The 22,540-nt window shown below is 41.1% G+C and overlaps 1 protein-coding gene across 2 annotated transcripts in view; it reads right to left on the reverse strand.

The window, feature by feature from the left end:
• The window catches only part of ATP7B (ATPase copper transporting beta), a 49,021-nt gene that overhangs the window by 14,748 nt on the left and 11,733 nt on the right, over positions 1 to 22,540 (reverse strand). Inside the window, exons 1-11 of one of the 2 annotated variants that reach the window (XM_072850278.1) lie at positions 15,210 to 15,320; positions 9,089 to 10,316; positions 7,236 to 7,472; positions 5,913 to 6,076; positions 4,844 to 5,005; positions 3,297 to 3,373; positions 2,755 to 2,929; positions 1,944 to 2,177; positions 1,663 to 1,754; positions 1,397 to 1,524; positions 116 to 270 (exon numbers count right to left, since the gene is read on the reverse strand). In XM_072850278.1, coding sequence (XP_072706379.1) covers positions 116 to 270; positions 1,397 to 1,524; positions 1,663 to 1,754; positions 1,944 to 2,177; positions 2,755 to 2,929; positions 3,297 to 3,373; positions 4,844 to 5,005; positions 5,913 to 6,076; positions 7,236 to 7,472; positions 9,089 to 10,268 — 2,604 coding nt within the window. In that variant the 5' untranslated portion in view covers positions 10,269 to 10,316; positions 15,210 to 15,320. Of the gene's footprint in view, positions 1 to 115; positions 271 to 1,396; positions 1,525 to 1,662; positions 1,755 to 1,943; positions 2,178 to 2,754; positions 2,930 to 3,296; positions 3,374 to 4,843; positions 5,006 to 5,912; positions 6,077 to 7,235; positions 7,473 to 9,088; positions 10,317 to 15,209; positions 15,321 to 22,540 lie in introns of those variants that run through there. The other variant, XM_072850277.1, reaches the window with a different exon arrangement.

Consider the following 22,540-nt stretch of genomic DNA (forward strand, 5'->3'; position numbering starts at 1 on the left):
TCTTTTTTGACGTCTGGAAAACACAGTTTGTTGAAAAAGTAAATATATAAAAATATAGAAATTTTTTTATATAATCAAAATCTGTAAATAAGGTTTTCCTTTCTATTATTTTTACCTTTGACATTTGAGCTTCTTCCACCAATTTCACGATTTGTGCCAGAGTGGTATCATTACCAACATGAGTTGCATTAACAAGAACTGAGCCATGTGCGTTTATAGAACCAGCAATCACTGTGCTCCCAGGCTTTTTAGTGACTGGCATAGCTTCCCCTAGAAAGAAAAGGTAAGAATAAATGAGGCAATACCCCTACTAATAGTGAACATAGTTCATTAGCACACAGCTCATTGTATGCTGGCAAAATTAGCATGCTAAGCAATAATGACATCATGTATTGTGTATCTCTGTCTAGTGAAGACATGTATAAGTGCTGTCATACTTCCATAAACCTTTTTCTAGGTTTAGTTTCAAAGAAAATGCAGTTTCCTTGGTCCTAACCCTCCAGTATCCCATCCCTCAAAGGGCCAGGAGCAAATTGATTGTAAAAGGAACTGATAAGAATTTCTCCGATTAATACTTTGCATAGCCATGGGAGTTTGAGCAATCTGTCTTTATTTCCACCACCCTCAGCTTTCAAAGACTAGAAAAGCTGTCTCTGTGGCAAAGCTCCTGTTCTCACGCTGCCTCTCCAAGAATACTACCTCTACAAAATCTTTATTTTCTCTGTTTTTAAGGTTAGTGATAATGACTGGTTCTCTTAAACTAGGGGTGTCCCTGTTCCCCAAGCAAAGTAAATACATAACTAAAACAAGTAAGCCAATGCCAATGTAAAGTATTTATATCCTTTACCTTACTTGTAACAATTGCATGATGCAGTAAATCCTTATTATATTTACAAAATGAAATAAAAATTTCAGAAGCTGTGAAAAAGTCCCATGACCCTTAATGAGCATCAAGTCGTGAGGCTTTCTTTCCCTCTTCTTGCTCACTGGGAGACCCCTGTCAGAAGCCCTGTTCAGTGCCCATGCATACACAACCCAACATCTCAGCAGTATTTCCCTATCGCCCTTTAGAAGTTATTTCTGAGAAGGTACCATCTCTACAAATACATTCCAGGGGAAACTCCCACCAGATCTCTGGAATAATGACAATAATGTTTAGAGTCTATGCATCCCATCAGTACGTTAGTAAAAGTGACCAAACTGAGCGGAAATTCTTCAGCTTTTTAGGGTGTGTGCAGACGCAGGATTTGGATTCGAGCTCACAAAGGCCAGGCACAGCGTCCATTAAGGTAGGAGGTTATTCAGACAGCAGCTTTTGGGTTGGGTCTGCTCTCTTTTCTTGTAAGAAAGTGCTCTGGAAGATTTCACTTCTTTGTGTAAGTGTAAGGGAAGTTACCAGTAATGAGAGACTCATCTGCCATAGAACTGCCTTCAATGACCTTTCCATCCACCGGGAACTTTCCACCAGGAACAACCTTTACAATATCACCCCTTTGAACCAGTTCAACAGCTACCTGCTCCTCCCTGCAAAACACACAAGTAGAACAGACAGATTACTTACATCATCAGCTTCAAAAGAATAATAATGCTTTCACATTAACTGCATCAAGCCTAGTCTGTGCACCCAGGCAGGCTGAAGGGGTTTTGGTTCATAATATCTACCTGACGATAGAGTGGTCAGGTCCAAGAGTCACCACAGTGGCTTCTGTGGCTTGAAGAGATATAAGTTTAGCAAGAGCTTCTGAGGTCTTACTCTAAGAAACAGAGATAAATGTTTAAGACATATTGAGATATATAAATGCTCATGTCTACTTAACACCATGAACTCTAAATGACCTTGTATAATACAGGCTACATCAGAAACATCTGACTCAAAATCCCTCTGAATAGTTTTATTCTACTCTCATCATAAATACACAATAATTAGTGTGAAGATGAGTTACCTTTGCTATGTGTTCCAGCCATCTCCCAAGGGCAATGAACACGAACAGCATCGGAGGAGTGTCAAAGAAAGTGACAGGGCTTTTCTCTGCCTTTTCAATTATCGCTACCATTAGGATCACACACGAATACACATAAGCAATCGTCGTGGCCAATACAATGAGCACATCCATATTGGCTGTCTTGTGCTTCAGTGATTTGTAAGCTTGTACGTAAAAATACCATCCACCAAGAAACTGTTGGTGTAAGCATGAACAGACTCGTATTAAGATCACAGCAGTGAAAGCAGAGAGTATAGAATACTGCCTACAGCAGAATTATAAACTCGTAGTAGATAAGGGAAGGCGTTGCTGTCACATGCAAATTTTATAATGATATAACTTCAGTAGAGTGGTCTGCTAGGAAGCTGACTCCATTGTCATGCTCTCACTTGCCCTTCTTTGTTCTCAAAACAACTCTGCCAGCTAAATATAATCCTTTTCCTCAGCAATACAAAGTAAATAAGGCACAGAAGTTGAAGGGATTTACCTATAGCTACCCAATTAGTTTGCAGCTGATCACATATTTCTTCATTTTAACATTACCTTCCCCACTTGGAAAACTATCTGACGCAACTTTGGCAGGAGTAAATGCTGTGAGCAATTACAGAATGGATAACTTGCAGAAAAGTGCCACTTCATTCTGCCTAGGTGGTACGGACAAGAGGGCAGGGCTAATCCCCTAAACCTTTCCAGTCTCCTGTCTTTATCACATCAGATTGCATAAATGGGAGATTAATAGAAAGCAAACCCCTAGGAGGTACTGTGGACATACCTGAACAAAAGTGCACAGGACAAAGAAGAGAAGATTTAAAACAGATAATCCAGGAATGAGATTCTGTTCCAGCACCATAGACCCATGGTGCTCGCCGTCGGGTATTAGCATATAAATCATTAGGATTAAGACAGGGATACCAAACAGTAGGCTGCACAAGAAAGACTTCCTCCACCTGAAAAGTAGAAGCTGTAAATCCCTGGTTGTCGTACACACCACAGTACCCAGGCCAAACAGTGTGCTCACAGTGTAGATCTTGGGGTATTAGTACTGTATTAAGACACAGCTTCAGGATATTTGGGAAAGATCTAACATTTTGGGACAGTTTCAGTGTCTCCTACATGTTTAACTGTATAGACTTCTATCAGTTAAAAACTGAAAATAATGAAAGTAATAAAAGTACTTGAACCAAATGGCAAATTGTAAAAGTAAATATGCTTTACACAAGGATAAGCTACATTAACTGGGAAGAGCGGGGGGAGGTGAGTTACAAGAGATTATCTATACATGTTCATTACTGAGACGGAAAGAGAAATACTTACTGCTGTATTTCCTTTTTATGATCTAGGTTATGTGCATTTGGAACTCTTCTAGCCACAGAAGCATGAAAGCCAATTTCCTTTTTATTGAAAGGGGAGGAAAGATTACTTAGTTTTGATTAAACTAACCATATTACTTATAACATATTTAAATGACACTACTTTTAGAAGAAATGTCAGAAAAGGACACTGTTCCATATTTAATAAATGCCGACTTCTTATTTATTTTTAGATCCTTCCAACGTGAGAGGATATTTCAGACAGTACTCAAAGTATGGACTGCAAAGGATTTCTGCTACCTATATATGGACACAGTGTATAGATGCAGTGTCCCAGGTTTCTTAGGCACAGGAAGCTCCCACTGACAGCTGGAGTTCTGCTGCCCTCCTCCTCAAGGGAAATTTATGCCCTTTCATCTCCACTGGAATAAGTACGAGAGATGGGAAATACCACAAAGGAAGGTAAAAATGTACAAGCCACTGGGCTAGTCAACCTTGCAAGCATCTCCTTAACACTGAGTTACTTGAGTGGATACACCTGAAGTTGAAAATCAAAGTGGCTAGAGTCAGTTTAAACCTGTGAAACAACCAACTGCAGGGCCAAGCATCCCAGAAACAAATATATGCAAAAAGCCAGTTTTGCCTGACACTTCAGTGAGTTACTGCAGTAGAACCACCCCACCGACAAAAAAACACAAAAAACCCAAACCACACTTGCAAGCACAATACATTTAAACTTCCTATCTGCATCATGAGATGCTCCTGTGGCAAGATGCACTTTACAGAACTACTCTGCCAGCCTGAAGAGTCTACTAGGTCTACTAGTCAACATGTTCATCACTGTTGCCGCATCAATTCTGCGGTCTAGGAGCTTTTTTCTGAGTAAATACTCTAGAACATGAAAAGCAAACTTTCTCTGCTGTCCTCCTGACTACTCACTGTGTGTGCCTCATACAGTAAGTTCTCTTCCCTTCTGGTGGGGCAGAGAAGCAAAAATTTTGTCCGCACCTGGGCCACGATAACAGCAGATTTTATGATTTGTGTGGTTAGTGGTAAGCCAGGATTTTTTTCCTTTAGTGGCTGTATCACAAGCTCTTTTGGTTTAAAAAGTTATTCTCTGAACTGATGCGGGAATAAATGCCAATGTATACAGAGATGTGTAATACTTGTGGTATGAGTTGTTGCAAAACTTTTACAGCCTCTTTCACTGGCAAGAGAAAGTAGTATTTTTTTCTGAAGTATCAACACTGAAATGACTGGAAATCAGAGACACATGATTCTACACACAGAACTACGAATATATGATGCTTTTTCCAGATATAGATAAAAAAGGCTTATTTTTGTAGTTCTTAGGGTGTGTTTTTAGACTAACAACCTGGGAGACTATGCACTACTGTGGAGCACAGCAGCTTCACCACAAGAGCATAAAAACATACGGCAATTACCATGTCATCTGCAAAAGTCAGTGAAACCTCTCAAATATCAGCTGCTTTATTTCCTCTTTAACTTCACGTTATAATTGTTCATACATAAAAAATTTCTAAAGCCTACCTCAATTATTTTTATAATATCTCGAGGTCCAGTAATTTCAGGATCAAACTGGATGTGAGCTTTGCAAGTAGCAAGTGCAACTGAGGCGTAGAATATGCCATTTGTTCTCATGAGTTTGGATTCAATATTGTGAACACAAGAAGCACAAGTCATCCCTGTAATCTAAATAAAAGACAAATTTAGGTACCATTAGCAGTCCCCCACATTTACCCAATATTTGTGGATGAATTTGAGACAAGGCATCCCCATGTCACAAAGGCACTAATAACTATTCAAGCTCTGCTGGTACTGACCCAAGGCCTCAGCATGAAGATTTTATAGAGCTGTCTTAAACGAAACAAAACTGAGAACATAACTCTCCACTTTTATTATAAAATTCTGCAACGAGCAGTTATAGTCACAGCTATATATTTGTATAGTAGCACTTGTACATTGTGTTAACTATAATAGTATAGCTAATATATTTCTATCAGCAGCTATAGTAACCTTGTCAAAGTCAAACTCTGCATATGTAACTTATTCGTTACTAAACCTCGCTTACTTAAATTTTCCTGTGGCTTCAGTAAGGCATGTTCCCACTTTCTGATCTATTAGCACAACTGCAGACTGTTGTTATCTGTCTTCTAGTAGGTATATGTCAGAGAATAAAAGTAGACTTTTGAAGAACCTGTCCTTCATATAAACAATTTACTAATTTTACCCAAAGTTCTCAGATCTCTGTTGATAAAGCCCCAGGCATTATCAACACGTATTTGGTGATATATTCGCCGTTGCTCAGTCTGTACTGTTGACTGAAGTGCCTTCACAGAAAAGTTCTGTTTCATTTCTCCTTGCTAAGAAAAGTCTATTCTGTGCATACAACTATCACTTTTTATTTCAGCACCTTTGGACAGGTTCTTCTAAGACAAATTGATTTTGTTTTTTCTGCAATTAAGAAAAAACAGTGTCACCAGCCAGAACTGACCTGCTGAAGCCACAACTCCTTAAACAAAAGCATTTGCAAGAAAATGATTCTTCCAGACCTGACTTTTCCAAAACCAACATATAATTTAAAATACACATGACTTACAAGAAGCTCCACATTTCCTTCTATTTCTGCATGATCTTCTATGACGGTAGCTTCAAAACCCAAATTCTGGATCAGCTGTGCTATTTCAAGAGGCTGTATGAATTCTGGCTTGTATTTTATCTCTGCTTTACCTGCCATCAGTGCTACCAACACTGAAACAATTCCTGTAGTGGCAATAATAAAAAATATTAGATAATGTAGCTCCTTTGAGGGAAAGAAAAATAAAATATTACAAGTGATCGTCAATGAGAGCTGTAACAACTTAGAGATGTTATAAGCCTAATGATTTCTCTCTGCCTCCTTCTAGTGTTGTTCTCTAGTCACAACAGCAAAGTTTTTATTGAGATCCAGCCACACTGCAGCTCCCTTTAGCAACGAGAGGAACCTCAAAAATTACACAGGGAAGGAGGTAAGTTTTGCTATGATCTAATGAGACAAAAAGGATGTTCAGAAGCAATCTTTGCAATCATTGATGCAAGCTCTACCCTGGACTCTCTAAGTTTGGAAAGCCCTAAACAAACCCCACAGCACAATGCTAGGCCTTTTTCTTTGCTTTTTCCCTTTGGTGTTTTTTTCTTCTTCTTTTTTTAAATAAATAAAACCACAGAAATCTACATTTAGAATTGAAAAGCAAAACATAAAAATCACAGGCAAAAAATTGTTCTGAAGTGCTAATGGTTTCTTGCATTTTAAAATCAAGGCAGTGAGACCATCACTGGGAGACTGGGGGCGCAGGAATCAATAAGCAAAACCCTCCAAAGGCATGCCTATACAAATTAAAGCAGACAATGCTGTGGTTCACCTGTTCATATTTTTATATGGCCAGAGGAAAGGCAGCTCCAGTCTGCAGACTTCTAACTTAATAAGCTTTGCTGTACCTAAGGTAATATAATTACCCAGGCACTGGAGCCACACATTTGTTTGTACCTGCTTGTGCAAATGTGCCCTGAAAGGTAAGTTTCACATCACAAACGTGTCAGAGCTCTCAACATCTCTGGAAGAGAAAGAGATGGATTGCTCTGTAAAGCAATAAGGCCCTGAAAACTAAATGAGAACCATTTCTCTGTTCTTGTTTTGAGCCTTATTTGAAATTTTGATCACATTACAACAACTTACTGTTACAATACAAGTATGTCCATCGGGTTTGTCCACCAGTGCAGTAGGACAGTTAAACAGTGATGTAGTTACATTAGCACTAAGAAAGAGCATTAAGTCTATTTAACCTCAACATGTTGTACCACAGCCTCTTCATTAACTGCATAGAATACCTTCTCCAACCCATAGTCCCTTATAGACTCATTATAGGAATCTTAAATTTATTACCGTCTTCTTTCTGCAAATTTCTTTCAATGGTAGACACACACGATGCACAGGTCATGCCTGTGATTTGTAAAAAACACTTTTCAGCTGTCACTCCGCTGGGCTGGTTTGGTCCATCAAGGTGAGGACTGTCTGGAAAAGCATCCGAAGCACAGCCTTGGTGAGGAGGCTCTGGAACTTGAGGCTGCACGGCAGCATTGCTGGTGTCAGGTCGGTGCCCACGTTCTCCAGCGGTGGTATCTTGAATAAATGCACAATAAACTGAACAAACACTATCTACAGTGCGGTCAGATAATGTAAAACTACAAGCAGGTCACATTTATCAATCTCTTGATAAAAGTCTCTTAGTTGTTTGAAAGGTGACATAGTAATCTTGCTCTCTTCATGGAAATAATATAGATATGCGTGTAACAATATACACTCACCATTACCACTTGTGTGACCATTTAACTCTACAGAACTGGTTTTCCACTTTCAGATGGCAAATGATTCCCTCCAATTTCAGTGCCTAGACCTGACAGCTACCTCCACTCAATAAAGATATATTGGTATCTAGAGGGTCCTTATCCAGCAGAGAATGCAGTCCAGCCTCACATCCATTCTGTCCTTGTCATCTATGCAGGAATCAGAGTACTTCACCTCAAACAAGGAAAAGGACAAGTTTCTCAACAGGTTTCTCCTTATGGCACAATACTTACACTGCGAGTACTGCAAAACGACTGCTGGAAGGATTTGCAGCACCCGGAAGACCTCCGCACATACAGGCCTGTTGCAATCATTTTTGTTCTTTACCAGATACTGAACAGACACCCAACAGCTCCAGCTGCGTTCACAAACTGCCTCCCTTGGGCAGAGGTCTGTGTAAAGGAGCAAGAGTTGCTTCTGAACATGTTAAAACACAGGGGCTCCCCTCCTTTTCCACAGATGGATCAGGAAGTCTCCCACCAACAAATTATAAACCAAACAAATCATAATTAAACACCACATACAGGCTCCTCCTCATCTGTAGCAGTTTCTCAGATTCCGAGGGATTAGACCCATGAGAAAAGCTAATAGGATGTGGTTTATTGATCAAACTAATTAATCCCAGGTAAACTACATCAGTATCTCAAAGCAAATCTGTTGAGTTGAAGCAGATAAATATTGCCGCATTTGAAATTCACTAGTGACAAGATTGTGCACCATAGCAACTTCTTAAACATTGAGCTCATGTACAAAATGTACAAACTGTGCTGCAGCTGACATGTAAAAGCACCTGCTCCCACCAAAGAGTAACTGCATCTTGCCACTTACCTCGCAAGCAGGGTAAGTAGGGCCTGCTTAGTAGCTTTACTAGCCCTACTTTACTAAGCCTTGCTTTAGTAAAGTAGGGCTAGTAAAAATACTAAAGAAATAAAGGTCAAAGGATTAGGACACTAAAAAGAGATTTTAGCTAGGTAAAAAGTGGTTTTAAATGAAAGATTTCATTTAGTTTGTGGGTTTTAGTATTTTGGAACATAAACGAAAGCATTTGGTTTGATAGGTCTACTTACAGCAGCCTGTAGACATAGGAGGAAAACTACTTCAGTGGGTAAGGGGATCAGCTATTTGAAAGACCTTGTACCAACTTCCAAACCTTTTGGCTTCATAATGTAACTCAACTCTTCCACTCACTAGTGCCATTATTAAGGGCTGAAATAAAGTGCTTCACAGCTGAACTCTCTCTCCCTTGCTAAGCGACGTCAGAGCAGGCCAGTCCCTTAGAAAAGACAATGCCAACGTGATGTTCTAAGAGTTTCTCTCCAGAAGAGACTCTCAATGCAGGTGTCGCATGGCCCAGCTTGGCACACTACCCATGGAAGAAAAAACACTGTTACCTGTCAGCACAGAAGCATCAAACCCCATGTCTTCTATGGCAGCTCTTAACTCTTCTCCATTAGTGACAGCTGGATCATAATGTATGGTCCCAGTTCTGTCAGCTAGAGAAACTGCTATACATTGCACTCCTTGCCTCTGTGATACGGTCCCTTCTATGGACTGTACACAGGAATTGCAGGTCATGCCATCAATCCTAATAACAGCTGTGCGTGTCGTGTCTTGCAGCGGCTCTCTGAAGAGATCACATAGCAAAGCAGGTGAAGGAGATGCTCCCTTATTAACTTCCGAACCATTAGGGAGACATACTTTAAAGTTTCCAGGTGGAAGGGATTCAATAGCTTGCTGCAAAGCTGACAGGGTAATTAAATTTGGGCTATACTGTACCACAGCACGTTTATGCTCCAAAGACACTTTAATACTTTGTATGCCAGGAAGATCTGATATATTTCCTTCAATGTTTCTGACACAGGATTTGCAGTGCATGCCTTCTATCCGTACAGCCACTGTAGCTGTGCCACTCATCTTGGCGACCGGTGGATCCATCCCATCACTCTTGAGACTTGCTGGTGTCTCCTTGGGGTTTGCATTCTGCATGTGCCTGAGATCGAGGACACCAAGCTTCAAAGGGGCTGCTTTACTTTTAATGGTGCATTCATATCCCAGGTTACTGATATGGCTCTTAAGGTCATCAGGCTGAATGATGTAGGGATAGTAGGCAATAATTGCTTCCTGGTTACCAAGTGACACCTTGATTTTCGCCACACCATGCAGTTTCCTAATCTTTCCTTCAATGTTGGTGACACAGGACTGGCATGTCATGCCTTCTACCTGAAGCTTAACTACTGCTTCTCTCAAGCACGACAAATTTATGGTCGCTGTCGTCAACCTCTCTTCTGTTACGTTGGCGTCAAAGCCCATATCCTGAATTTCCTGGCAAATCTGTTCAGGACTTATATCCGACTGCAGATACTTTATTACAGCATTGTTCTTCTCAAGGGAGACTTTAATACTCACAATGCCCTTCACCTTGGAAATTCGGCCTTCTATTGACTGCACACAAGATTGGCAAGTCATTCCCACAACATTGACTGCCAAAGTGTGTTCTTGGGAAGATGGAGAGGGCGCAGTTTCAAAGCTCTCCTCGTAACCCATGTTGTCAAAAGCAAAATTGTGTTTCATTGTAGGCTCCAGCTCACAGTCAGGAGGAGAATCAGTGTTGGACAAAGCCTAAAGAGCAAGAGGAAAAGTAAAAATAAAATGCATGTATCTTTAGCACTGTAAAAGCAGCAATATTCTGCATGTGTTCTCAAGCACATATGAGAAGTGCTCTCAAGTCAGTCTATACCACCAAAACACTTCACAATGTTAACTTACACTCTCAATATATTACCATTTAGCTATGCCTACAATGATGAATCAGGCCTCTGACACTTCTCTTGAGCAGCAATTTAAAAAATATTCACTAGGGATATAAAAGCAAAATTGTCTCAATATTTCCAATCCGATCATTTAAAACTTGAGCTCTCTGCAGCCACGGGGCACTTTCACCATGCAGCCAGAGCCCTGCTCTTCAGAGCACACTGTCACCTGCACAAAGGGTCACAGCACAGTGTGCTGAATGTCTCTCCACAAATGTCAGAAGCCAGTTCAGTTTATCCAACCTGCTATTGCTCAGTAGGAGTTCAAACCAAACCAAACCAATCAAACAAAATCAAATAACAGAAAACAAAATCAAGAATTTCCCGAGAGCCTGAAACCAGCTGGTGGAGAGAGGACCAGTTGCATGACATCTGAAGATCTGTATGTGTGCACACAAGGGCCTGGGCTGTCTGCATATATACAGATCTTTAAGTTAAAATCTATATCTTACAAAGATTTGAAAAGACACAGACCTATACGCTGTTACTTCCACTATGATTTAGTTTCATCTACCTCTTTGTGAGGCACCTAAGAAAGATGATATATTGAGCTGCAAGAACTCACTGGTTCAATCCAACACTGATTTTTAGGATGTAATGGCCAGTATTGAAGTAGATCAGCCAGAATTGGACTGTCCGTCAGCCAGATCAAGGGCTCCATAGTACTAGGACTCTACAGTTTAGTGCACTCAACTCAACTGAAAATTAAATCTTAAAAAAAAAAAGTGATAACGGCAATGCTTCTCGCAGAACAGGTAATCGGAGCACAGACTCTGTCATCAAAGGAAATTGCTGGCGCCAAGTGATTGCTGGCACCAATTGCTGGCGCCAAAAGGAAGATTGAGAAGTGAGGGACAAGTCCCATATTGTCAGGTTTCATGGAAAGAACATCAAAATTCATGTCTGTGACTTAAGGCAGCTTTAACTACTAAATATCTAGATGCAAGCTACTGTGACAAATCTATTCACTCATGTGTAAAGCTGCTGGCTCTCCACCATTCAGTAAAGCACCTAACGCTGGGCATTACTGCAGGGAGGGGGTCACTGGAGCAGGCCCAGTACCACAAATCTTGTTCCTACCACTGAGAAGAAAACTCCCTCCTTGGTACCGCAGCGTGGATGAGAAGCATTTAGGCCGCTTATTAACACTAGACTGCATCCAGTTCATTTGACGCAGTATTCAAAATTCATTAACTTGATTTTGTTTCACGCTTAGACAGCTTGGGAATAATGAGGTCTGGGGTCATGACCAAAATGGGAAAAATTTAACACGAGAAATGTGCTTTCAGCTTTCTCCATACTGTATTTATTAGAACAGGAGGAGGAATGAGCAACTTCAACTCTTCAGCATTACGGTGCAGCTCCTCACTATCCCGACTGTCAGCTCTCCCCCCATGCCCACTCCCTCTCCGCTTGGCCTCAAGGCTATGCTCCGGGGATGCTGGGGAAGAAGAGTCATGGGAATATTTTAGCCTCGACATCCCCTTTTACCTCTCCCTCCTACAGGCCTGGCAGCACCCGGGGCACGTACGCCTCTCCTTACACTTTCCTTCCCAGAAGTTACTGAAATCCCCAATGTACGGGGAAACACACAGCCAGACCTTTCTTTCAAAACAAAAGATAAACAGTTAATTGGACCTCCCTGTAGAGGTTGTTCCACGTTTAAGTGCACACAAAGACGACTGCATGTTTATTTCCTCCTGTTTGTGCTCTCCCACACTTTAAAATAATAATATGGCCTCGTATATGGAAAAGAAGCCAGTCTGCAAATGAAAACAGTCTCTCACCCACCGCATTTCAAATGCTGCTGAAACTCAGATTTGCATTTATTCTAATGCCTACCTCAAGAAACATTATTTGAATATTGTCCCTTATCTCCTCTTCACATCCCCTGTCCCCAGCCCCCCAAGGACACTTTGATTGCAGCGGCCTTTCTTATCACAAACACCCGATAAAGCGAGAATCCGTGTGTGAGTTACAGGAGCTCACCCTGTACGTTTACTTTGGCTCGTACGACAAAGGCATTTGCCTTCTGCATCCTTTGGTGAAACAGAGCATGAGAGACGGGCTCTGCTCTCCTTCACCGTGTTTCTGGCAGCCGCTTGTAGAAGAAAACCAGGAACCATCACAGGCTTTATGTCCTCCACTGCGTTCCCTCCACCCCCACGCTCACCAACCATCTCATTTTTCCTAGGTACCCAGTGATATAAAAGCAATTCAAATTAAATGTATAAAAAGATTAAAGGGTATTTCTCGTCCTCCAGTCTTTTGAAAAACATAAAAGCAAGGACTGATTCTACTATTTCAATGCATTGTAAGCCATAGAAATATCAAAACTTGGCCATCACTTTATAGTTTGGATAAAAAGCTATCCCAATGTTCAGAAGAATTGGCAAAAATATTTTGTTTGTTATTTGACAAAACTAGATGTTTATGCTCTGTAGAAGAAAAATCCTTGCACACAAATTTTTAAATGACAAGGATAAAATTAGAGAGGGGATGTGGTTATAAAAGAAAAAAAAGGTTTATTTCCCTAAAAAAAAAACCAAAACAACCACACATACACAAATGCCAAATCATTGAAGAATCTCTCCCCAAAAAACAGAAATGTGCACAGGTTCAAACACAGTATTTACAAAGCCTTTAGTATTGTTTAACAGCTACAAAAAAACCCAAAGGGCACAAATACATCTATGTGTGTACTTGCGAGAAGGGGTGTTTCTACACTAGATCAGAGGAAAACAGCAGGTTCACGTAAGGACACAAACATGAGGCATGCAGAAATGCATGTAGAAATGCCCGTAGGTTTCCTCAGGCACACACTAGGTCTCAGAAGAGGGTTTCCTGATATCAGCTAACACCCATACATAAAATGGCATCTATGAGGCTGTATAGTAATGCAGAGACACCATCTGCAAGAGGATCAGAGAAGCAGCCACCTCCAAAAATGGCAAAAAAGGTGCCTGGGATTCCCAGGTGTTGCCCCTCCTGCTTGCTTCTGCCTAGAGAGAAATCCCAATGAAATAATGAAAATGCATCTGACTCCACATCCATACAGGAGTGTGAAAGAACCGGCTGCAGTTACTATTTTTTCTCTCACACCAAAGGAGACCTGCTTACTTTTAAGGGCAGGTGTACACCAAGTCTGTTTGCTCCACCAGTCTCACACATATTTTACAATGACTATGTAAAAAATATGTTAAGAATGAAAACATGAAATTATGACAGTTCTTTCCCTCCCTTGTTCTGCACGTAAAAGTTGCAACTCAAAATGCACAGCAGAGCGAGGCTCTACTCTGAAAGCTAAGAATCCCTACAGAAAGCAGTATTATGAAGCTCATTTAAACAATATAGAAAAAAAAATAGAAGAAAATTAAGAAGAGACCCATTGACACAGAAGCAGCAGTAGCTGGGAAGCTTTAAAGCAAGCACCAGAGCTAGATGGAAAACAATCCCATCTACAGGAGACAGCTCTGAACCGGACCCAAGACAAGTAGCAACTGAAACGGTTGATGTGCATGAGCATGGGATCTGAAGCCCAGCTCCCAGTACAAGGATTTCAGAGCAAACTCACTGGCATGAAGAACAACCCTTGCTGCCCCAGACAGGAGCTGGAGCACTCATGCCTGCCCTAGGGCAAAGCAGGGCTTGGGGACAGCAGGAAGAAATGGAGGCTCCTGCTCCCCATCCTGACTGCCTCCAGCCAGCAGGAAGGAGATCATCTGACAGGAATATGCCCTGGGGCTGGACTAACCTTTTGGGAAAGCATGGAGGTGGAGCAGGGCAGGGAGACACTGCTGGATTGGGAGCACCAAGTCTTGAGCCCTGGCTTGGCACGCAGCTCTTGGCGCTACAGCATCCAGAGCTCAGCAGCTGGTACAGGGGTAAAGGCGGTCATTGTCCATGGCCTGTGTGACTGGTGGGGTAAAACCACTCCATCAAGGGCTGCCCTCAGAGACCTGGCATCAGGCTGCCCCACTGTCCCCCAAAATGGGTTATTTCTTTTGGATACTCCCATTCAGATGTGCAAAGGCCAAGGGTTTAACACAGCAGCGAGGGGATACAGAATAAATGTAAGAAAATCAACTGAACTGGGAAAAAACAACCCCAAGAATAAGAAACCACAGCACGGGGTGAGACCCTCCCATACAGCACATGGTGACCGGTGTCCTGACAATGGATGCAACCCCATGGCTGTAAATTCAACAAGGTTTGTGCCCTCCTCAGCTTTGCACACCGGCCGCTAGCCACCCCTGGCTGGGTCCCCGTCCTCCCTCCACCTCTGTGCTCCATGGTCACCTCGTGGGGTGGCTTGTCACCGCAAAAGCCATCCCTCACCCCCCCACCTCCCCTTCCCAAGAGGTGCAGCCACCATCAAAACGCCAGTGTAAAGCTCTTGGCCTCTGCAGCATGAGGCTGAGGCCGTGCCAGGCGCACCCCGCAGCTCCCTGAGCATCACCCACACCGAGATCCCACACAGCCGCTGCTCCTCTCTGGTGCTCCAGCAAGGCTCTCCCCCCAGCGCTGACACTGCCCTCCCACCCTGCCCTCCTTCACCTGGCCTGCAGGGATGCTAATTTTCACATCCTGAAGTTCAAGCGATGGACTCCTCACCGAGATGCCAGGCAGTCAGCCGGCCCGGCAAGGAAACGGGGCTGGGCCCATTCAGCACCTTCCCCTCTGCCTCTCCCCATCTGCTCACCCACGAATGCCGGATCTCACTGAACCTCTCGCCCAGTATCTTCAGAGGTTTTGGGCTGCTCTTCTCCCTGTACCTCCACAGGCTGAAACTAGCTGTCACCCTCTTGCCTTTGAGCACACAACTGCCAAAGAATTATCTTATCTGTGTTGCTGTTTTACCTTTCCTGCTTCGTTCTTTCACAACCCGCTGATTCATGGCTTTGGATTCAGGCAGGCGGTAACACAACTGAAAAGCCACATACCATTAATTAAATGCTTCAGATGCTTTCCCAGTTCCTTATAGGCAGCCAGTGAACAACAAAATGAGGGCAGAGCAGCCTCAGGAACATCAAAGGTTCCAAGTCTTCAATTTCATGCCTATAACAGCAGCACTTCTGAGTGGGCAGAAATTCAACGCTCATCCTCCTTAACAAATTTCAGTGCAACTTGTCCATCCATCTTGTTAGCACATGTTGTTTAAATGTATTAGATCTTAACTGGTTGTTCTTCCTTCCCTCTTCCCCCAAGCTTAGCAAAGATTAGCAAATGTCAGTAGCTACTCTTTTCAGTAACTACTTGTAACACAACGTGTTATTTTCCAAACAGTTCCTGAATCTTAAACGAGGGAAAACACATCCTTTCCACCTGTAAATCAAGATTCAATGAAAATATTGCTTTAAAGCAACCTTTATGGTGCTTTTGTTTTCAAAATACTGAGTTAGTTGCCTTAATGCTTCTGCCAAGGGCCTGCTGTTCCCCATCTGGCAACAAGTTTCTCCAACAGTACAGACGATGGGGAAAGATTTAGGCAGTTGCAGCTAGTGTAACTGAAATGATACCACCGCAGTTAACAAATCTTAGAGACCTTAACAGGTACTTTTAAATTAAAGGGAGCTATGTAAACCACACTTGGTTTACTGGGAAAGGGGAAAGCCTTATGGTAAAGGGATTGTTTCTAATTTAGAATTTAAAGCAAAACACTTTGTGATATTCTTCACAGCTCCAGTACAAGCAATGTGTATATCCCAGTGAACTGAATACAGAAAAGAGATCCTTTGGTAGAACAAAGTCATTTATGTCATGATTGTTTTCTAGCAAACATTTATAATATAAGAAGTAACTTGAGGCAGAAAAAGCCTTCAGGTATATTTGGTCTGTCCTGACTGTTATTTCATTGCAGTCTGACACTAATTATTTAAGCCATTCTAAGCATACACAGTTTCAAAGGCCACAAAATTGGTTATGAGAGTTTCTTTTCCTTAAATATTCACGATATCCAAACTATATTACTGTAATTTACATACCTTTTAAACAGCAAAAACTGTTTTTAAAATAATAAACCTCATCATGTTTTTATCAGCATTGATCTTTCTAAGCCTCTTCTCCACAACAGTTAATCTCCAAAAATACCATATATACAACACTGAATAAAAAAAAATAAGTAATGTTGCCACAGATGTATTATCAAGAACTTTCACTAGCATCCACTTAGTAGTTATAAATAAAATACTTACCTACAATTAGGACCTTTTAATGTTTCTGCATTTTCTATTTTTCCAGAGAATAACCTGGTATGAGTTGCTGTCAAACTACTCAAGCAATTGCAGTTTAAAAGGAGAAATACTAATATGTTTCCTTACTAAGAATCCCCACTCTATATTATTAGAGGTGGAGCTGAAAAAATGCTCATTAGTTACTACAGCATAACTCATCATTAACAACCGCTTTCAAAGATTACTTTCAGAGGATCTCCAGAGGACTTTGCATTTGTGTACTGCTTGTTATGGGGCAGGCATACATAGGGGACTGAGACAATTTAGATAAAGAAGGTTTAACCTCCTTTAATATACAACCCGCATCCAACCCGCTGCTTTGTTTTAAATTCTCCAGTTCAGAAATACCTCTTCCCTCCCAACCCACACACCAGCTCACTGACCTGTCTTTCAACTGTATTGACTTCTGGTATTCCCATGGAGTAACTCTGCAAAAGTTTCTCTTCTTTCTGCAAGTTACTGCTTGCTTTTACTGGAGATCCTGTGTTGGACTTTTCACCAAAAATCAGTAGTTCAGGCACATCATGTGCTGCCTGCCGCTTACGAATAGACACGAGGGTTATGTTGTTGTTGTTTAAAGTAGCTAAGCAGGACAGTTCCCTTTTCATTTTATTGTCCAATTTTCTCTCCATTATCTTTCCAGGCTTTAAATATTGCAACGCCAAGGGAAACCTTTACGAGAGCAGTTATTTGGTGTCTTATCGGACACACTTCTTTCAGCTACCTTTACAATGGCTTGAAGAGTTCCGCCTGTCTAATCAACATGCTCATTAGGCATTCATCACGAAATCCTAGATGTAACCTGTGATCCTTGTGTACACTTGCTCACTGCACTCAGCTACCTGCTCTTCTTGCCAGTTTAAATGCTTCCCACCAACTGGCATCCCTTGTGCTTACCGAACTGTGTTCAGCACTGCTAATCTTTGCACACGGCGTTGCAGCAGGCTCAGCCAAGGCTGCCTTTCACAAGCTAGTCAAACATGACCTGTGTGCAGCAAGCCAGTGCATAATTAACTCAGCCAAGCCAGGCATTAGCTCCTTGTGGCCATGTGCGTAATCACAGCTCCTACAAAGGGCAATGCTATTCCATTTCTTTCTTCTATGAAATTACTTCTATCGCTTCTTTCTTCTATGAAATTACAGGGATTTCTTGGGTAAAATGTGGTCCTTTCTAACACTGAAAACGTGCCTGTGATTGTATCATTAGATAAGGTTCCTAGACCAAAGGTCTTTCACTCATTTAAGGCACGAGAACATTCATTCTTTGTTTCAAGAAGGGGAAAAAAAGAGTGAGTACAATATTTATACTTTTTAAAATGTGGCTCTTCACCATCAGCAAGCTTTACTAAAAAACAAACAAACAAAATTAAACCAGCAATTAGTGCCAGAAAGTAAAGAAAAAAAAAGAAGATATTCCCCTTGGCAAACTCAGTTCCCCTTAAATCCCCTGGCAACTACAGGGACATCTAATTTAGACAGCCATACACATGATAGGTACCATCACTAGAAGTGCCTTGAGCCAAGTCTGGATACATTTCTCTGGGATTGCCTGCAGCAAATTCACAGCACTGTGCTAACTTGGTGAGTGGGATCTCAAGTTCCCTAAGCCCACAGTAGTGCAGTCCACTTCTGAAGACACCCCTGAACAGGGACACCTAAAGAATGGCCATGTAGGGAATTTATATAATATAGTTGATGCGTCGTCAGTTCACATCCTCCCTGGCTATGCACTGTCCTCACTGCACAGGCAAGCCTTAAAATAATTGTTTTAAGTTTAATCAGAATCTCTTGCACTTGTTGGAAAAAGTCACCAAATGTACTCCTATGCAGAGGTTAGCACACTGGGTCAAAATCTCAGCACATCTATGTCACGTCATGAAAACCTGAGGGAATGGATGACACTCCACCTGTCTGGCAGGACAAATTCAGATTCTTTTTACTTCCAAAAGCAGAGGTACATCCCTCTCACCCTTGCCACAAAGGCAGTGGTCCAGAAAGCCACCATGCAGGACATTAGCATCCTGGCTTGTCTTCCTGTCATAACTTCCCCACAAAGATGAATCCTTCACTCTGCTCGTACCATCCAGTTCTTGACTCCAGAGTTAAGAACCATCTTTGGAAAAATAAGGTCTTCTGCCAATGAAGCGAAACTCAAAATACTGTTGTAGCACTATTTTGTATCATTGTCTTAGTATACAAGATCGGTGATAATACTAAACTTTTAAAAAGGGTTATTTTGAAAACATTTTGAGAAATGGCCCTTCTAAAGAGTATTACTACAAAGACTAAAGCATCTGTGTTTGTTCTGTATTTATCAATGAAACCATTTTAAAACACACCTGAATTCAGATGGAACACTTTTCTGAAAAAGAAAACTGTGAAGGTGAAAACTGAAAAGGTGAAATCCTTTCAGGAATTAACTGATTTTAACTGGTTTTGAAACAATCAATTGAAAATCACACAATTTGACTTATGGGAAAACTTTTCATTACAATGTCTTTAAAAGCTAACGCTACATCTACATACTAAAGATACATACATATTTAAAATCTGGTTTTTGTCCTTCTAAAACAAAACAATTCTCTAATCTCAAATGAAAGATATTCAGAAATTCAGCTCTGCGTCCTAATTCCAAATAATGGAAATTTCAAATTCTAGAATGTCTTAGGGAACAGAAATTCCAGTTTCTGGCCAGCTCTAAAGTATGTACTTGGTCCACTCATCTCAGACAGTATCTTTGCTATTAAAAATATCCCAAACCCTACCTAGCATGTTTCTACAAGTAACTAATATTGATGAAATTATTATATGGTGAAACACACTGTAAAAACAAGGGGGTTTTTTTCTTCTTCTTCATGTCAGGTTCACCAGCAAAGCCCAACTTAGGCTGACAGAATAAAGACATGTTTAGTAAGTACCTTCTCTCTGATTCCCCTCACTTGTCCTTTTTTTTTCCCAACTTCTGAGCAACTCTAAGGTAAAAATCTGTTTCTAAAAGCAGCAGAGACAAGTTCTTACTTAGTGCCCCATAGTCCTTTGCCTTTGGCAGAGTCCTGAACACTGATTTGGAAGTAGAGAAGAAACACATGAGGTTGTGCTTTGAACACCTTCAGTTTCCAATATATTTACCCACATTAAAAAGAATTATTTGGCTGGGAAAAAAGTTTGCTATAGTTCTTCAGATGAAAGGGGCATAAGATATATTTCAACCAGCCTAGCTGATTTAAAATATGTAGTTTAGCTGCAGACTGAAGCAGAACTGTATGGCAATGGCAAATGAAACCTGTGCAGCTGACTGAGTTACGAGCAGCTCTTGGAGAAGAGGTAGCATTCACAAAGCAGAAACTGCTGAGCATCTTGTAAAATCAAACAATTTCTATTTACCTTAATACACCAGACTGAAAGCTCAGAGGTCCTGCCCTATCCCAACCGCTCTACAAGTCTCTTATGGTTCAGGAAGGGATCCAATGTTGGCACCTCAAGGGTGGCAATGTCTGCCAGAGAAGCAAGGCAGCTGCTTGGAGTTAACCGCTGCGATTGCCTGCTGCTGAACTCTGACAGACTCCTACTTTTTTAGCATTTTAGTGAAGGTTGAAATAAGAAAGGCAATGTTGCCCGTCTCATCTGATAACAGTAACATGTCATGGTTCAAGGCTAGATTTTGCACAGCTTAGGAGTTTCACCAGGAAGAGTCACTCAGGTTTGGTAGCGTGAGGTTTAGATGGCAAACAGAAAATATGCCCACTGCCTTTGCAGCTCTCTGCTAGTGTCGGACAGAGGTGTTTGCATTTTCATGTCAGAAAACGCAGAACATCCCAAGAAAATGAAATCCTTTTGACTTAAAGCCTCAAGAGCTGATAAAACATCAGTTTTCCCCTTTACATTACCTGCTACAGTCGGAGAATATGATAAACACACAAAGAACTATGTGTCTTCACATAAATTGTGCTTCCTGGGTGCATTCATCCCTGGCTTTATAGGATGATCTGGCCTTGCCCAAAGAAAGCAACTTAAAATAGTCTTAACAATGCCTTGAAAGATGAGAAGCTTGGGTTCAAGGAAAAAAATGGGAGCCTGGAGGTAAGGGGGTCATATTGCTTTAATCTGACAGACAGACAAGAGGAACCGGTTCAGATACATGCACACCACGTCAGGGCGAAGAGGGATGTATTAGTACTAATACATCACTCTAGAAATCCAGTCTGCCTTTGAATGTTAATTGTTTTCCTATTCTCCTCCTCAGACATCATTTTAAACCACTGAAATACAATCCATTCTGAGGCATGCAAACAATGATATGAGGCTAAAACCCCAGCAATTGCACATTTGACAGTATTTTGAGTTCTTTTTAATTTTTCTTCAGGATGCAGTCAGCTAAAATTTTTGAATTTTTTCCCCATCATAACAGAGTTGGATTGACTTTGGTTTTTACACATATAATGCAACTGCAGGAACTGGAGCTTTAAGAAAAAAAAAAAGGGAAAAATGTATTACAAAGCTCCTAGTAACATCACAAACAATAGTGCTGGTAACTCACGGTTATCAACAAGTTGTTAACAACGTTGCTTGGGGGGGAACCCACGAAATACCCTGCCCTTGTGTGAAACAACTATTTCTCCTCTGTCAGTGTCCTCCTTAAGCCAAAAAACAAGTAGTTAGTAAAGGTATGCACTTTTTCTTCAAGCAAATCCTTGTGCTTTCTCAGCAGTCATTTTTCAGTCCTACTAAGCAGCACAAGCCTCACATTTCCCCTATGAAGTCAATCCACTGCAGCTGAAAGTTCAGTGGAAGCTTGGTCAGATTCACGGTACATAACTACGTCCTTGACTTCTCCAAACTAACTGATATACTTATATACAGAAAATGAAAAAAAGGGCATACCTTTTTAGCACTGAAGAGGCAACAAAACTCCCTCTTTACCTACATTTTCTCCTAGTTTTGAGCCATGAAATCAGAAAGATAACTCTTCAGCTACAGTCCTAAGAAAACTGGCAGCCATCAGATACACAAGCGTTTCTATAGCATGAATGGTGTACATATTTCTTTCAACAGATGAAGAAGCATGATCATAAGTAATGTTATTTCGTACACTATAAGAAAAGAGGAAACCATACATAACTCTGAAATACAAGGAACTGAATTCCTACCTGCCATGAATAAAATTGCTTAAGAGTTGATGGCCTCATTTCAAATCAAATCAGCTCAGACTTTGGCTTCAGTTTTTCAGGAAGCAGACTCAATCTTCTCTAAATATTTAAAAAAAGTTTTGTTTGCTCTAAACCAGCAAAACTCAACGGAGTATCTCTTTTGTAACAGGGCCCCAAAACGCGTACTAATTTTTTTCATTCCATGGCTTCTAATATGATTGCAAATTTTGTGGACTTGGTACTTTGTCTGCTTTTAGCAGTGTTGATTTCATTATGATAATTTGTGTTATCTGTCTATTTATACTGCAGGAATTTGTTTTCATGTGCCTGGAAACTACCAGGCTGATCGTATTACCACAGCAAAAGGCACACCTTTTGGGTCAGGGTTTAAGTGCAAAGAACAATTGCAATCTGCATGAATTAATTCAAGTCCAGATTTCCAGTAACGTTCATTCACCTAGCAGGTGAAGAAGGCTGGCAGAACTTGTTGGGCAGTGCCACAACGAAACCAGTATTTTCACTTCTGTGTTTCCAACTTAATTTTCTGATGTTGTCCATGATTTGCTCTTGCTCAGAGCTGGTTTTGGCTTGTGAAGTTTAAGCAAAAGCTTTTTTGAATTCCATACAGAGAAAAAGGACCCACATTTTATCCA

Source organism: Ciconia boyciana, chromosome 1, assembly GCF_034638445.1.
Source record: "Ciconia boyciana chromosome 1, ASM3463844v1, whole genome shotgun sequence".
NCBI lineage: Eukaryota > Metazoa > Chordata > Aves > Ciconiiformes > Ciconiidae > Ciconia > Ciconia boyciana.